This window comes from Carettochelys insculpta, chromosome 2, assembly GCF_033958435.1.
Source record: "Carettochelys insculpta isolate YL-2023 chromosome 2, ASM3395843v1, whole genome shotgun sequence".
In the NCBI taxonomy this organism is placed as follows: domain Eukaryota; kingdom Metazoa; phylum Chordata; order Testudines; family Carettochelyidae; genus Carettochelys; species Carettochelys insculpta.
In genome coordinates, this window is record NC_134138.1 from 214,225,323 (window position 1) to 214,243,826 (window position 18,504).

At 41.6% G+C, this 18,504-nt stretch overlaps 1 protein-coding gene across 2 annotated transcripts in view; it reads left to right on the plus strand.

Annotated features, from left to right (window-relative positions):
- Positions 1-18,504, plus strand: part of CPVL (carboxypeptidase vitellogenic like) — a 108,203-nt gene that overhangs the window by 76,609 nt on the left and 13,090 nt on the right. For both annotated transcript variants that reach the window (XM_074986147.1, XM_074986148.1), the window contains exon 12: positions 9,419-9,601. In XM_074986147.1, the coding sequence (XP_074842248.1) occupies positions 9,419-9,601 (183 nt within the window). The remainder of the gene's footprint in view (positions 1-9,418; positions 9,602-18,504) is intronic.

Consider the following 18,504-nt stretch of genomic DNA (forward strand, 5'->3'; position numbering starts at 1 on the left):
GCCAACAGGGCCAGCCTCCCATCCGTCCACCCACCTGCGGGTCACCTGAGCCCCTTGCTGCCAGGACCAGGCGCTCACCCACCAGCCACCCGCCCAAGCCCCACACTGCCAGGGCCAGCCACCTGCCCACATCCCAAGCCACCTGAGCCCCATGTTGCTGGGGCGAGCTGCACTGCCTGCCAGCCCAAACTCCATGCTCTTGGGACCAGCCGCCCAAGCCCCGCCAGTCTCGCAAGCCAGACGGCTGCCTGAGCCTCTCCACTCCCACAAAGCCACGCACCACCAGCCTCCTACTCTTACCCCATCCCAACCCCCCTCCTTCTCCGGGCTCAACCTACACTCACCTTTGCAGGAGACAGCTATCGCCACATGGGTCTTCACCGACTGCCTGCTCTTTATAGCAGCTGCACCTGGTCACCTGCGTAAAATGGTAGGGTCTGAGACCTGGAAGCAAAGGCTGGCTCTTTGGTTGGGTGAATGATGTGGGGGGATGGGGTTTGGGTCACCTTATTCCCCCCCTAGGAATTTCTTCATGCCCCCATAGGGGGGCATACCCCCCAGTTTGGGAAACCATGCACTAGGGGAAGGTTGTAAATGGTTTTCCCATCCCCCAGAATAGTCTAGACCTTGGAGAAAAACAAATTCCATCCTGAATTAGGATGAAAAGTTGAAATCTCAGCTTTTCAGTAAACAAAAATTTTATGAAAAATTTGGTTTGGTTGAATCAAAATGTTTCATTTAATTACAGAATGTTTTATTTAGATTTTTGATGTTTAATTTTTTCAAAAAATTGAAATAACATTAAGTAAAATTTTGAAATGAAGTTATTTTGAATAAGAAAAATGAATGTTTTCATTAAAATGTGAAAATTCGCTGTTTCAAAATTTCTAAGCATTGTCAACATTTTTTTGAGTTGAGAAATTCATCAAAATCAACCCTTTCCCATGAAAAGTTTGTTTCAACAAGAAAGTGTTAAAAATAACTCCCATGAGCTACTTGTTCTGCAATAGGGAGCAGTAGTCTTTGAAAGTACCCAAAAAGCATTATAAGTGATTTTAGCGTATTCCCCAGTGCCTTTTATTTATTTATTTACCGTTTTTAAAAAAAAAAAAGAAAAAGAAAAAAACGGTGCTGGTACTCAGCCTGCTTTCCCCAAGCTCCCTCCAGCCAATCCTATGGCTGGGGATGCCAAGGTGCCAGTACTCCGTACCGGCACAGAAAAGCACTGGTATTCCCTATTTGAAGTATTTTCCATCACAACTTGTTCGTAGTGAGGTTTGACTCAGGTTCCTGGATTTTACAACTGATCAGTGTGTTGAGGGCCTGCTTCTTCTGCAGCACAACTGCAGAAAGCGTGAGGTGAATGAAGCGTACAACAAATGACACTTGCTTTGTCTTAGTATTTGTTCAGTCGAAGTCTGAGCTATATAACTAATTTATCTAAATGCAATTTGCTGATACTTCTTGAAAGCTAATTCTAAAGTAACTTGTGTCCTTGGTATTTAGTTTGGCTTTAATTGTATAAGGAAAGCTTGGAACATTTTTTTTTTCATACAGTTCAACAAAATTCAACGTTGTATGAAGACAAACAACCATAATGCTCCAAATTGCGCAAGGGAGAAAAAACAACATGTTACGACAGCTAAGAGTTAGGATTCTCCAGCAGTTGAATTAATAAGTATGTGGCACTTCCTTGCTGATATTTCACTGGCATGTATTAGGGTATTTTGGTTGGTGAATATGAACATGCTTAAAATGGAGATAGCAGCCAACTGGGCTCATTCCATGGTCTGAAACAGCTTAGGCTGCTGTTGAATCATTTCCCCAAACAGGAAACCGCAAAATGTTAGAGAGTAAGGTCACTAGATCATTGGGAAATGAACACAAGTTCGTCTGTAAAGTATTATGGTGTCCTGTAAATGGGACAATGTATGGCAATTGATCTAGTATTTTTTAAAGTAAATAAGACTCATTTGCAAAGCATGTCTTTCTCTACATTCAACAGTGAGAGCCTGAAACCACTTCCAGCTGTTTCTATAACTTTTTAAATAGGAGTATTTAAGAAGATGTGACTTGTGTTCATGGTCAATTACCTGCCTCCTCCCTAAGGCTAAAAATTAGAATGGAATCTCATGTTTTTCTGTTGCCAACTATTTTAGAATTGAGACAAGAATTGTGCTTTGCAGTTTTGATGTCTAAACTGCTATTTATGCCAGTGGTTATGAAGTTTTTAAATTGCAGTGCATACCTTTAAAGGAAATAAAGCTATATATTTTGGAAGGTAGATGTTAACATTTTCTGCAGTGTTACAGTCTAAAAGTTATTCTGATATTTTATTCAAAGTAAAATCACTCAATGAAGTATTTAAATGAGTACTGTTAGTTCAACATTTGATAGCTCTCCAACAAATTACTTAGTAGATTAAACTACAGCAGCAGGCAGGAGCCCCATGTCCCATTGAATTACTGAGCCCTGAGGCAATTATCCCCTTTACCTCTGCCTCCCGCACCTCCGCTCTGGTCAGTGGGCCTGGATCTGATGCAGCTACTACAGCCGTTTTCTGATTTTCTCATTTGGGAAACCAACTGACCAGCTCAGCACCTAAATACATATCCTAGTACCTGTTTCTGTAATAGGGTCCAAAATACTGGGACTAATAATCACTGGTAACCAGTTCCCAGAAATATAAGGAAAGAACAGAAGGAGAAATTATAACTTTTTAAATGAACAAAATTGTATTAAACTGATACTGCATTTACAAAGCAGGCTGTGATCACCTACAAATTTAGTGCCATTTGTGACAGAGAAAAGATTTTCTCCTCTGTGGTTTTGCCTCAGCATCACTTATTGTTTTGCTCTTTAATCTGGTTTCCACCATGACATTAGAGAGAGAGAGGGAGAGAGTTTCTTTCCTTGAAAAAAATCATAAGCAATCTTACTATATTTAGGGACTATACACAAAAGTTGCCATTAGTCTTCCCTTTTTTGCAAGTTATTTCTTTATCCAGAATAAATTGAAAATAAGAATAATAGAGAAGTGCCATTTTAAGTAATGATTTCTAGTACATCTAAAGACATGGTATTTGTACCATGGAAGTTCATTTTGCTGGGGGTTTTCTGTTGACAAATCTATATAAACTTTTTCTCTTGTATAAGTAGATTTGTCAGTATCAAGCAATGGGACAAATTAGTGCTAGTTCAGACTGTATGTAACTTGTGTTAAAAATTCCATTCAGAATATTTTATAGAAGATTTAACAAAGTTGTTTAAGGCATACTCTCATCTTCACAATTCTGTTCTGTGTTCTAGCCTGAATTCTGGAACACAACATAGATATAATTGTTCCCACACTGTTGAATGTAACAGCTGCAGAAAATTTGCAGTGGCCGTGAGGAATCAAGGTCTTTGAAGCAAAACTCCTTTATATAAACAATACAATTATTTGATTGAACTAGTTTGGATGAGCCTTATAGAAAAGGCTTTTAACTTCACCAGGGTTTTTGGTAACAGGGAATAAATAGCACACAGGAAATGTGTTCATATTCTTGACATACAAAGGTCTTTGTTAATTTGAGTGCTGCCAGACTGCAGTTAGATCCTGATTGATACAAAATGTAAATATGACTTTAATAAGGGATTTATAAAGAAACTTTACTCTGGACTGAGGAAACTTTTTTGTTTTTAATGCTACTAATATACTCCCCTCACCTCCCACTGTTGTTCCTAAAATAATTTGAGGATTCAGTCAATTTTCTTTACTTCAGCAAATGGGAAATTAAAAAAGCCTGAACCCCCTTTTCACAGTTCACTGCACCTTAGTTCCCCCTGTATGATATAGCAACTGTACCTACAGCCAGCTGCCTTGGCCATTGCCCTCCCCCCTTTTTTTTGTGAGGGAGAAACACATCCCTTTCTATTGTCACCTTGGTATTTCCAGGCTGAACCATTCCCTGCCTTTCCTGTATTATTTCCAACAAAAGACAGGCTCTTTAAGCAGGTTTCTCTTGCCTTCTCTTCACAGAATAACAACTTATAACTGTTGGAGTTATTCTGTTATTACACAGTTCTTTCTGTGAGCGCTTATTTATTCTTAGAGTAAAAGTGTTGTAGAGAAGACATTCCCAAAACAACAAAAGAGAGACTACATGTGCACTTAGAATCTTGCCAGAGATCACCCCAGCTCCCTCAGAGGCCTGGAGAGTGGTTAGTCCTTCAGTTCCCCTAAAGGGTTCTCTTCTGTGATCACAAGTTCATAACAACCTCAGGTTAGAACTAGCACAGACAGTCCTGTGGGGCATTGGTAAGCCAGGTCCTTCTAACTTTCCTTAAGAACTGGGGCTCTCTGGAGACCAAAAGTCCTGTGCATTTGACGAACCAGGAAGAAGGCCCTGAGTCAGCCTAAACTCAGATGTTTATTCAGAAGTGCTTTCTTGTTGGTTGGTCCCTGGAGAATCCAGACTGAGTCACTGAACTGTCATCCAGTAACTGATGACCAGCAGGTAAATGGGCCACACCTCAAAGCAAAGGTTAAAATATGACTCCATATTTGCGTGTTTGCAGTCCAGTTCTCCCCAGTACTTCCTAGGTCCAGAAGTCCACTTTATAGACTGTCCCAAAAGATCAACCATTGTTCAACATAGTCTTTTAAGGTCCCCATTCACTCCCAGTGATCACATCTATTTTTCTTCCTCCTCTGTAAGTTCCATACACTCCCACAATGGTGCAAAAATACTTGATTTTTCAATACAATGGACCACAGAGGTAATGGTTAGGATTTACTTTATCCCCATAAGGTTTGTCTGGAATATTATCACGTGTCACCCTCCCTTACAACCCCGTCCCCTGCCCAAAAAAGGAAAAAAAACCAAAAACCCTTTTGCCCCATCAGTGGGTCAGAAGAGTGATGTCACAGAGATCTCCTTGAGGCTGTCCTTAATATGCTGACATACTACTAAGCCTCTCTACCAGTCCTCGAGAGTGCCCCACCACCTTGTCCTGCTGAGCCAGGCCATCCGGTCTTCTCAAGCAATGTCACAGAGTTGGTATCGCAGTCCACAACAGACCAACACAGACACTGAAATCAGATCAACTCTGGAAAGACTCGGGGAAAAGAGATTTGATACAGCACCCAGGTGCACAGTCCCAATGGGATTGGATCCCCAGATAAGTCCATCCTTACTCTGCACAAGTTTTTATACATGCAAGTTTATAAGTTGTTCTCCCTTTATCAAGAACAGAGAGTGATGCACAGCAGTTGTCCACCCACCTCTAGGTCGCAATTATTTACACTAGGTTTATTAATAAAGTGATTTTTTTATTAATTATAAATAAGCAGGATGTAAATGTTTGCAAGTGATAGCAGAGGGATCAAAGTAAATTCCAAAGCAAAACTTCAGCAAGCTCAGGGAGTTGGTACATAAGATCCCATGGGAAATATGCTGAAGAGGAAAAACAGTTAAAGACACCAGTTTTTCAAAGAGACATTATTAAGGGTGGAGGAGCAAACTGTTCCCTTGTGTAGGAAAGATAGGAAGTATGGCAAGAAACCACACTGGCTTAACCAGGAGATCTCGAATGGTCTAAAAGTTGGAAGATAGTTCTACAAAAAAGTTGAAAGTAGGTCAGATTACAATGGATGCATATAAACAAATAATGCAAGTATGTAGGAGCAAAATTATCTGGAGACACAGAGGATAACAAGAAAACATTGTGTCAATACTTTAGACAATAAAAGAAAATGGGGAAATGGCAGAGGTGCTTACTAATGTCTTTGTTTCAGTTTTCACCAAGAAGTTTGATGACAATTGGATGCCAAATGTAGCAAATGCCAGTGAAAATGGGGTACGATTAGAAGTTAAAATAGCAGAAAACCAAGCTAAAATTACTTAGATAAGTTAGATGTCTGCAAGACACCAGAGCCTGATGAAATGCTGTCTAGAATGCTCAAGGAGCTAACTGAGGAGATATCTGAACAATTAGCTATATTATCTTTGAAAAGTCATGAGTACGAAAGAGATTCCAGAAGACTGGAAAAAGACAAATAAGGACAATGCAGGAAACTGCAGGCCATTCAGCTTAACTTCTGTGCCAGGAAACATCATGGAGCAAATAATTAAGGAGTCTACTTGCAAGCACCTAGAATATAATGAGGTGATAAGTAACAGTCATCGTGGATTTGTGAAAAAAACAATCTCATTCCAAAATGATAGCTTTATCTGACAGGATAACTAGTCTTGTGGGTAAATGGGAAGCAGTAGATGTGGTATAGCTAGATTTTTGGTAAGGCATTCACATGCCCTTCTCATTAAGAAACTAGGGAAATGTAACCAATATGAAACTACTATAAAGTAGTTGAATAGTTGACTGGATAGTCATCTCAGAGAGTAGTTATCAGTTGTTCACGGTCGTGCTGGAAGGGCATAATGAATAGAGTTCCACAGGGATCAGTATTGGGTCTGGTTTAGTTCTTCATTCATGATTTAGATAATGGCATAGAGAGTACACTTAGAAAGTTTACAGATGATACCAAGCTGAGAGGGGTTGCAACTGCTTTAGGGGATAGGATTATAATTCAAAATGATCTGGACAAACTAGAAAAAGGGTCTGAAGTATATAGGATGAAATTCAATAAGGGCAAATGCAAAGTACTCCACTTAGGAAGGAACAATTAGTTGCATACGTACAAAATGGGAAATGAATGGCTGCCGAGGAAGGAGAACTGCAGAAAGAGGTTTGAGGGATCATAGTGGCCCATAAGCTAATATGAATCCACAGTGTAACACTACTGTGCCAAAAAAAACAAAATTGGGGGCGGGGGCAAGTAGTCATTCCAGGATGCATTAGCAGGAGCATTGTAAGATGTGAGAGGTAATTCTTCTGCTGTATTCTGTGCTGATTCCAGGCTTCAGCTTCCAGTATCCAGTTCTGGTGGCCACATTTTAGGAAAGACGTGGAAAAATTGAAGATCCAGAGAAGAGCAACAAAAATCTTTAAATTCAAGAAAATATGACCTATGCTCTTTGCAGCTGGGGTTGCCCCATCCTGCTTCTGGGCTGCATCCCACAGCTGCAGTGCTGCCAGTGGGGCTCTGTGCTCCAGCCGGCTTCCAGCTGTGGGGTTGCCCCCACCTGGGGTGCCATGGGGCTGCCACCAGGGCTCTGCACCTCAGCTGGCTTCCAGCTGCGTGGATGTGGGTGTTCTCCATGGCAGGGTTGCAGTGCTGCTAGCTGAGCTGGGTGCCATAGTCCAGCTTTCCACACCCCTCCCTGCCAGCAGGGCTCCTGATGGGGTTCTGACTGGGGCTGGGCTCCCCACAGTGGAGCTCCCCAACTCCAGACGGCTCCCTGTAGTGCGGCTCCCTAACCTGGCTCCCTGCCCTGGGGCTGCCCTTGGGCTCCCCAGAGCAGATTACCAGTGGGACTCCCTGCCACCAGCAGGACTCCACTGTTCTGGGCACAGCTGGAGCTCTATGTCCAGGGGCTCTCTGGTGCAGCAACACCCATTGTTCTGCTGGTGGAGGGGTGTTGCCAGATGAGAGCATGCCAAATGGGGGAGTTTCAGCGTTTTTAGGAAATGGGGGCAAACACATTCTTCTTGGTCAACAGTGCGATTAATTGCAATTAATTTTTTTAATTGTTTTTTTTTTAATTTTTGTTTTTATTTTTTTGTTTTAATCGCTTGGCAACCCTGCTCTGCAGTACTTTAAGTACATTAAGCACTGGGTGGCCACATGATCCTCTGGAGTACAGTAATATAAAGTCTCCAACTTAGAGCCATCTTTGCCTCCCACACCTGGCTACTGCCTGGACTTGCTGTGCTGTGTGGAATCTGAGCCTGTTTGCTTTCTTTTTCCAAAATGAGATCCATCACCAACTCAACACTGCAGTTCCCATACTGTGCCCAAAACGGTGTGTCAAAGTCTGGAAAAATCCAAATCCAAATATTCAAAACTGTATCAACAGCCTTCCAAGAGTCAGTCAAAATGGAAGGCTCAGCTTCTTAAAAAGGCTTATTGATAGCATAACAAAACAGCAGAAATGTAGCACTTTCAAGACTTTCAAAATGATTTATTTGGTGACGAGCGTTTGTGGGACAGACCCACTTCATCAGATCAATCTCGTTTCCAATACAGAATGACATTTATAGGTACAGAGGTCCAAAAAAAATTGCAATAAAACCTGACAAATCAAGTATATAGGACTGACGTAGGTGGCAGAGGGATGGGGGATGTTAAGTGTCTTGCCTGAGATAATTATGAGCATCAAAGGAAGGGCAGCAGTCCGTGAAATATGTGAGATAATTGATGTCTCTGTTCGTACCCTGTGTTAATGTGTTGAATTGCAATATGAATTCCAGTTCACAAATTTCTTAATGTAATTGGTTTTTAAATTCTCTTTGTTCTAGGACACAGATTCTCAGGTCTTTAACAGAATGGCCTACTCCACTGAAGTGTTCACTGACTGGCTTATGTGTATTGAGATTCCTGATGTTTGCTTTATGTCCATTTATTCTTTGGCAAAGGTTTTGCCCACTCTGTCCAATGTACATAGTGACAGAGCATTGTTGGCACATAATGGCATATATAATATTACTCAAAGTGCACAAGAATGTGCCCTTGATCTTGTAACTAATATGGTTAGGTCCAGTGATGGTATCCCCAGAATAAATATGTGGACAAAGTTGGCAGTGGGGTTTGTTGCAAGGAAAAGTTCCAGGATTAGTGTTACTGTGCTGTAACCTGTGATTGCTAGTGAGATTCTTTCTTAGGTTAGGAGATTGTCTATAGCATGTTATTTTTTTGCAATGAATCTTTATACCTGCTGTATGTGTAGTTTGTATTTTAGTTACTAAAAGTCAATGCAAAGGCTCAATCTATGACTGAAGTTTAGAGAACTAGATAGTCATGGAATCATAGAACAGGAAGTAATCTCCAGAGGCCATCAAGTCCACTCATGCTCTCATGGAAGGACCAAGCACAATCTAGACCATCCCTGACAGGTGATTGTCTAACCTGCCCTTAAAAATCTCCAGTGATGGAGATTCCACAACCTCCCTTGGCAATTTGTTCCAGTTGTTAACCATCCTGACACTTAGGACATTAAGGAGAATAATTTTTCTCCCTCTTCCTTGTAAGAACCTTTTAGATACTTGAAAGCTGTTATGTCCCCTCTCAGTCTTCTCTTTTTTCCAAACTTAAACACAATTCTTTCAATCTTCTGCGAGTGGGACCCGGCCCCACCATTAGCCCCAGCTGCCAATGTGTGTTAAGGCCTGCAATTAATGCAGGGCAGAATTAACACATTAAAAATAATGCATTAATTGCAGGCATTAATGTGCATTAATTGACAGCCCTACTGCAGAGCTAAATTTTGTTTATATGTTTTGTTTCTTTAATATTGACTGTTTTGTCATCTTCTAGGTTCTGTTATACAATGGGCAGCTTGATATCATAGTAGCAGGTCCACTGACAGAACGCTTTATGCCTACTGTGCCCTGGAGCAAAGTGGAAGAGTACAAAAATGCTGAAAGATTCATCTGGAAAATCCATCCCCATGACAAGGAGGTGGCTGGCTATGTGCGCCAAGCTGGTGAATTCTATCAGGTAAGGAAAGGAGGCTCTTGAAACTTGAACTCTATATGAACAGTTACCATCTATGCTCAGGATATTACTCTGTCACTTTAAGTTCTTTTAGGTCAAATCAGATTGTATTGCAGCTTGTTGCTGAAATTACAGTAGATTTTATATCCTCCTTGATTGACTGTAGCTTCAGCTTTGGACCAACTGCCTTAGCTGAATGAGCACCCCAGGTGGAGGAAATGCCATTGAAAGGTGGAAGAATTAAACCACAGTTTAACCCATGGCAGCTACAGACTGGTGGGAAAGCAGTGGGAAGCACCCGCTATTTTTCTCCATGAAAACTATCTTGGAAGAGCAAAGGTAACATGATCCACATGTGGCACTGGATTGAGAGACCGCCCCTCTGTCATCCCCTACCCTAGGAGTGTAACGAATTGTACTGGCAAGCAGGGTCCAGCGATTGAAAGATGTGGTTGCAGTTATGATGGTGCTGGACCAAATCCTTTAGGAATACAGTCCCTGTTAATTTCACCAAAGAGAAGAATGAGCTGAACCTTCATAAGTGCATCATTAAATGATTTATGGATGTAGATCATAGGAAACCTAATGCTAGTGAAAAGAAGCAAATCAAAGCCTTTGAGATGTGATGCTAGCATAGAATGTCTTGTGCATTTTCTCCTCCAGCCAGGAGATAAAGCTTATGTTAGAAAGATTATGGGAAAGAAGTGGCCTCTATTCAGAAACCAACAGGCACAAACTTATGTACTTCAGTCACATCCATGCATTGCAATGGAAATAACCTTGAGCAAATTATCATGGAATGATTTAAAAACCGGAGGTTAAATCCTCGTGAGGAAAATAGAAAGGCGCATAAACTCTGTCGAATGAAGTGTGAAAATATAATTAAGAAAGCTAAAAGGGAACTTGAAGAGCAAGCCAGAAATTCAAAAAGTAATAGCAATTATTCTAAGTATTTCAGAAGTAGGAAGCCTGCTAAACAACCAGTGGGGCCTCTGGACAATCAAGATGCTGAAGGAGCACTCAAAGATAAGGTCATTGTGAAGAACCTAAAAGAATTCTTTGCATTAGTCTTCATGGCTGAAGATGTGAGGGAGGTTCCTAAACTGGATCCCTTCTTTTTAGGTGACAAGTCTGAGGGATTATCCCATACTGAGGTGTTGTTAGAGGTGGTTTTGCAACAGATCAATAAACTGAACAGTAATAAGTCACCAAGACCACATGGTATTCATCCAAGACTTCTGACGTGAAAATGTGGAGCTACTAGCTGTGGTTTGTAACCTCTCCTTTAAATCAGCTTATGTGTCAAATGAATGGAAGATAGCTAATGAGATGCAGGTTTTTTTAAAGGGCTCTAGATGTGATCGTGACAATTACAGACAGGTATAAGTCTAACTTCAGTACCAGGCAAATTAGTTACTATAGTAAAGAACAGAATTATCAGACATACAGATGAATATAATTTGTTAAGGAAGAGTCAACATGGTTTCTGTAAAAGGAAATCATGTCTTATCTACTAGAGTTCTTTGAGACAAGTATTAAGCATGTGGACAACAGGGGATCCAGTGGCTATCATAGAATCTTAGGGCTGGAAGGGACTTCAGGAGTTCATCGAATCCAGCCGCCACCCAAAGCAGGATCAACCTCAATTAAATCATCCCAGACAGAGCTTTGTCAGTCCAGGACTGAAAAACGTCTAGGGATGGGGATTCCACCACCTCTCTAGGTAATGCATTCTAGTGGTTCACTACCCTCCCAGTGTGAAATAGCTTTTCCTAATATCCAACGTACACCTCTAACTCTGTAACTTGAGACCACTGCTCTTTGTTCTGCCAGCTGTCACTACTGAAAACAGCCTCTCACCATCCTCTTTAGAGCCCCCCTTCCTATCAAATTGCCTCTCACTCTTCTCTTTTCTGAAATAAATAAGCCCAAGTCCTTCAGCCTCTTCTCATAGGTCATGTGCTCCAGCCCCTAATCATTTTAGTTGCCCTCCACTGGACCTTCTCCCATGCATCTACATTCTCTCAAAATGGAACTTGTCACATGAACAGGTCACCTGTCCATGTTCTTTTTGGGCAATAAGCCATCACCTATGTGCTGGTCTGCATGCTTACAGCAAAGTTCCTCAGATATGGACTGGCATCTATTAACAGAGTAACCACATTTTTGTAGGACAAATATGGGACATCTTGGGTGGGGGCGGGGCTTCAGAACAGGGCAGCTGCCCCATGGGGGAGCTCCCTGGTTGCAGGGGTGGTTGCCCTGTGGAAGTGGAGAGGGTTCACCAGCTGCCCCATGCATCTGGGCACTGGGAATATTAGGGTTGCAGCCCTGCTGGTGAAGCTCCTGGGTTCTCCCCACAGCATGGGGAGCTGGGAACAGGGCTCCAGCCCTGCCTGGGCTAGGAGGGAGTGTCTCCCTGGCTGGAGGGACAGCTTCCCGAGGCACCAGGTCCCTTTAAAATCCTAAAAATGACTGGGGGACATACACTACTTCCCCTCCCCAACCCACCCTGCCTTAGTTATGTTGTGGCTCCTACTGGGTCCCTCTCCTCCTGCTGCCTTCACACCTGGCTGTTGAATATGTGCTCCATACGCTATCCAGCCACTAGCTGTGGCTGCACTGACCTGGGGTAAGGGCAGCTCAGCAGGGGGTGTGAACACAGGACAATCAGCCCTTTTGTTAAAATACGTCAGGATGTCTTCCTTATGCCTGAACTATGGGCCTGTCCCTGCCTTAGCTATTAAAGCCTTTGTCAGTCAAATACTCCGATTTTACGTGATTAGTAACCCTTTCGCAAAAGGTTGGCCAATTCTGCTGTTGAGGTCTTCCAAAAGCAAACCTTTAAAATAGATGTACATAGCCAATGCTCGCGATACATGCTGTATAAACAATCAGCGAATCATAAACCTTCAATAATCAACTCACTTGGCCCACTTTGTACAAGATTTGATGCGAACAACAGTGTTTGCAACAATGTTTTTCATTTTCATCAGAATCCAATAATAGCGCACTACACTTTGAAAAACTAATCTTGGGTTTCATTGGTCTGGGTCCCTTTATAGTATCTTCTGCATTCAGGACTGTTATCGCAGCGCTAAAATTGGAACCAGATAGCAAAATCACCAATGTTTAAACCAATCTATGGTGACTTTTGCTTTTCATTAAAAAGTGAATCAGCCAAGCACCACAATATGACTAACTCTTGCAGGTAATTGGACATTGCAGGTTTCAGGGCTTGGACATGGGATGTTGGTGACAAATGCAGACACTTCTTTTTAGTGGATTTTGTTGTACTTCGCTTTTCAAAATAGAAATTTGCCCATATATGAGCACATGCCATTTCTGAAATACAGTTATGAAATATGAGCTTCTAATATCACTTTGGGGTAATCTTAAGTTGGCAAAATGCTCAAATGCCCTGATATATGAAAAATATTTATAAGCAAAGTCAAGCCTGTGAAACTAGTTGGCAGCCTCCGCTCTTCCTGCTGCCATTACCGTCAGTAGCTTGTTAGTATTATCGCCTGAGGGACCATAAACTGAAGGGTGTCTTGGAGAAGGCATGCACGAGGGTTTGAGGTTGCTGACATGTAAGAAAATAAATGCATTCTCCTAAATAATACTTGAAGTAGTGTTTTGTAGAGGCTCTTCCACATTTATTTTATGTTTCAGTTGTTTTCTGAATTATTTTTAGCAACTGCCTGGTCTTACTAGGAAAATGAAAAAATGTACCAAGAATGCATTTAACTTGAATTACTTCTGCTTGAACAAGAAGCAATTAAAACAAAAAGAACCAGAACATGCATTGTGCTATTAGGGCTAAGAATAATTTCACCTGGAACTCCAAGGATCTAATTCAGAGTGTCTTCTGTAAAAATGATTACCCTGGAGAACACAGATGTGCCATGTGTTTGTTAATTATTCAGTTTGATTTTTTTTTCTGAAAACTGTCTTTTACCAGGATAGCAGCATTGCAGGCTTCCCAGTTAGGTGACCATATAGAAAGTGGGGAAAAATTGGGATGGATTGGGGTGGGATGAGGGGGGAAAAAAGGTGCCTATATAAGACAACCAGAACATCTGGTCAATCTGTTCTCAATGCTCTCCAATTACATCTTTTTGTGGACCCTGTCCAATAGGAAGTACTGAAATCTACATCTCATTTCACAAAGAGCAGTGACCAGCTAATCAGTGTAGCCATACTGTGTTGCTGTTGATGTAGGTCACATTTCCACCTCTTGCTCCAAGTAGGAGTTTCATCTATACCAGGGAACTGAACAGTCTGTAACCGAAGCATTTTTACTGGCCTGACTTAAGCATCCTTCCATCACATCCACATGGACCGTGCTGTTGCAGGGTGGCTGACCCTTTAAAGAGGAGGTGGGGCTCGGTCTACCTGTAACAAATTTAATTTACCTCCTCAGGTGGGTAGAATGAAGGTAGTGTGATCAGTGGGTCAGGAGATCCATTCAGGCCTGCATTAGATAAGGAAGAGTATGTCTACGTATGTGGGCAGCCTGCATCATCTGACTTTTTGGCTTTCATGGCTCAGGCTGTGGGGCTATAAAATTGCAGTGTTGCTATCTGGGGGATGCTAATGCCGGGGCTTCAGTCTGAACTTGGATGTTTATCCTTCAATTTTATGGCTCTTGGAGGTCACATCTGGGAATATGGGCCAACTGTGAGCATTTTATTGAAGTGTAGACATGTCTGGAGAAAGAAGGGGCAGGCAGACTTTGCAGGGTGTGAGAATGTTCCTCCGTGGCCCTGAGTTGGAGTGGGAAGACATGAGAAGAAAGGAGGTTTGTATAGAATGCATAGCATATCGATCTCCAGGCAGGAAACACTAGGAGAGCTGGAACACTGGGTCCAGTTTGAAATTGTGGGGAACACTGGAGCATTGAACTCTATTTTGAAAGACCTTTTTGTGTAGGATTTAATAAATTGATTGTCAAAAATGGATATCTGGACCATGTAGACTTTTTAAAGGCCCCGAAACAAGCACTGTTCCATGAACAACACTAGTGGCATTCTGGCAGATTTTCAAAGGCAACATGCATTTTGAGACAGCGGTATGAGGACTAGATGGATTGTTAATCCCACTATATATATATACACACTGTTATTGAAATACTTCAGAGTGGAACAGTATTTAGTCCGTTGAAGTTTAGTCTATCCCAAGTGGCATCTAACATATTTTTAAATTTTTTGAATTGCTTTTGTGTGTGTATGTGTTTTTAGGTAGAACAAATGGTACTTTGCCAAGTATGCAAAGATTATGCCTTAGTACGTATAGATTATGTCTTAAAATGCTTTCTGTTCTCCTTTCTGGACTCTTTCTGTGTATGTTTCTGACCCGCCCTGTATGTTTCTGCCAGGGCCCATGATGTGAAGTATTTTCAGAAAAGTCAGTGTATTGAAAGCCTCATCTAATTTAGATCGTAATTTGCCAATTGCAGTTGTGAGTAAAGGGTACTAAAGGTAGATTACTGCCAAAATCATGGGCCTTTGGAAAACTTAAGCAAAATTTGCCCAGAAGAAGATGAAGACAACAAAGAAAAGACAAGTTACCTGGGTAACTGGTGTTCTTTGGTGCTCATGTCCATTCTGCATTCTGTTCTCCTGTTGAAGCATCTGGCAAGAAGGAATTGAGGGGGAGGGGGGCATACAGCATGCTCTATACCATGGGTGTCCAACCTTTTGGCTTGCCTGGGCTGCATTGAGTGAAGAGGAATTGTCTTGGGCCTCACGTAAAATATATAATATAGTTAATGTATATAAATCACATAATAATGTTAAAAGTCTGCGATCTTGTGGGGCCGTATTACTAGCTGTCCAGGGCCGCCTGCGGGCTGCGGGTTGGACACGCCTGCTCTATACTGATCATGGAGGCACCGCTCCATGAGTCAGTCCCCTATGGATATTACTAAGAGAACGTGGATGCCTACTGTGGAATGGTTGTGATTAACACCTTTCAAAGAACATCAGACATGGAAACAGGCTTTTTTTTTTTTTTTTCAAACTAGCAAAGTGCTAATGTAAACATAGCCTTAAACTCCATATTCTCATGATTACAGGCTCAATAACCTAGAAATCTCCTGCTTCTTGAACCTCAGTTGCACCGGAATGCAAGCAATGCAGCCGATGACCAAAATATAAAATACAAGAGTAACCACTGTAAATAGCTAAAGTTATAAGGATATAGTGTGCTCTGTGGTTCGTATTTGTATAAAGCAGTGAACTCCACTGGGAGAAAGGGTCAAAATGGTCAGCGACAGATTCCCTTGTTCTAAAATTAGCTAAAAGGACTGTATTTGGGAATGCGAGAGAGAGATGCTAAACTTTTTTTTTTCCACAGTTGAAAAGAGCAGCAAAGTTCCAGTATAACTGGTATTTATATCAATAGCTGGGGTCCGTTAGTGCTGCCATAGAATAGATGCTGCTTTTGACACCACTGACCTTGAAGTTTGGTGACTTCTCTGGGCTATGTTATGAATAGAGCTGGTGAGATTGAATGAGACTCAGTTGAGCATTCTTCATGTGTGTATGTATGTCTGTGTGTGTACAACAGTGTCTTCCTTTTTATTGTGTTAACCTTTGGCTTTCTGTTGCCCTTGTTCCCTTGCCTTTATTTATGTAAATGTACACTTTTTAGAGAGAGAGAGAGAGAGACACCTTTTTATCTGGTCAAATTCCTGATACCTAATCATTGCAGATCACTTCAGTTCTTCACAGATTTTGATCCTGAGAGGGTATGATGAATTACATCTACACTGGAAGAAAAAAGTTCTGCAGTAACAAGTCTGAAAGTCCATGCCAACTGACTTGGGCTTGCAGCATGGGAACAAAAATAGCAGTGTAGCTGTTCAAGCTCAGGCTGGATTCCAGGCTCTGAAACTTGGCAACATGGGTTCTCTCTCTAGCTCAAACCTGAACAGCTACATTGCTGTTTTTAGCCTTTAGTATGAGCCTGGTGAACCTGAGTCAGTTGACCCAGACTCAGAGGCTTCATGCAATGGGTCTTTTTTTTTTTTTTTTTTTCCCCAGAGTCCTGTTGTTGCTTATATTACTCCATTTGTTCCTGGTAGGTACAGGCATAGATGGGGTGGTTTGAATTAGAACTTGTTCCTTTTTTCTATATCTGTGAAAACCTTGTTTTAACAGATTGAGTGTGTGAAAGGTACCTGGAGTTTTGAGTAGTGACTGAACATAGTGTTAATAGATGACACTGTAGACTTTGAATTTTGAATCAAAGCAAACTACAATATGCTATGTTGAATGCTTTATAGAGTCTTAACTAAAATATTAATCCTTCATTGTTGTAATGACCAGCTGACAATAAAGAAGGTACTATAGCCAGTCAGAAATGCCTTTTCAGGTTGCTACTGGAATTTATTATGAGGAGCAAATAAGTGACGCAGCCTGTATTGGGATCTTGGAATATAGAATTTACACGACATTATTTATGTAATAATATTTGATATTTGGGGATTTTTTGGTGGCAGCTAGATGCCAGGCATGAGAACCTGAGCTGAGATATGCTTGTCACACTATCACCTTTCACTGTTGGTCCAGAATCAAAACTTGTGGATTCATTTCCTTTGTAGTACAGTTCTTAGTGACCGATCATTTTACTCTTGGCTTCCTTGTTTCCCCCTGACTTTTAATTCCTTAATTTTCCATGTAATTTACGAGCCAGTTAAGTCTCTTTTCAAAGAATAGCTTTAGCAGTCCATCATAAGCTCTACAGCAGGGGTGGCTAAATTTAATGAATCTCCAAGATGCATATAATAATTTTGAGATGTTTGAGATCTGCAATAAACAAACAACTTTTACATGTGCACTTTTTTAAAAACTATCATCCCACTTAATGGGTGATGACTACTTCTAGGCCTAGAAGCCTTGTGGTTCTTCATCCTCATTGTAACTCGTTTTGAAATCCAGTAGATGTGCTGTGAAGGCAATATAGAGGAGCTAGGTCAGATATCTCATTGTAAGGCCTGCACAATGTTTGGATTTTTATGAACTTCATCACGGAATATAGCAATGCACGTCAGTATGTTGTGCTGGAAGTGGCACACTAGTCTTCTTGAGTTGAAGATACATTTTTCTTTACTTACAATTACTTTCAGAACTCAGTTTTAGACATTGATTTGTGCATCATCTTTAGAGCGTGGTCCTCCTGGAGTCCTAGTAGTTCCATGTCTACAGTAGATTTTTCTGTAATCGTGGACTTGGGGAGTCTGATAGCTGTGGTTGATTACAACAACCAGGAATGGGTTTATGTGAAAGTTAAAACAGGATCTCAACTTTATCAAGTTTTCAAACCTGATCTGAAAGTAATCAAGCAATCCTTTTAACTTACTTCTGTATTCCTTGAGTTTCTGATCATCTACTTTGATTTCAGGGAATATGTTTACCCTGTTCTGGAGATATGGAAAGGGGTTGAAGTCTTTTTGTACTAGATCTCCCAGGGCGCTCCTGGCATGGGTTAGGTGCACGTCGAACTGGTCCTGGGGATGGGTTGGTGCATCCAGTGTAGGGCCTCATGAGCCACAGGTGCAAGGGGTACATGGCATTGGCCATGATGTGGAGGCATGGTGATAACTTCCACTGGGAGCTCCCGCTGGAGAGAGGTAGATCTCCTTCTGCATTCTGTGGCCAAGGCACAAGTTCCTGAATACCCAGGCATCATGGGCCTTGCTGGACCATTCCATGTAGGTGTCCATGAATCAAACGTTAGTGTACATGAGGGCCTGGAGGACCACAGTGGTAGCCCTTTCTGTTTAAGAAGGCTCCCGTGCTATGGATTGTGGACTGTAATGTGGACAGATCACAATGTGCGTGCCATCCAGTGGGCTGAAACAGTTGGGGAACCGTAGGTCCATGAAGCCAGCCAGGGTG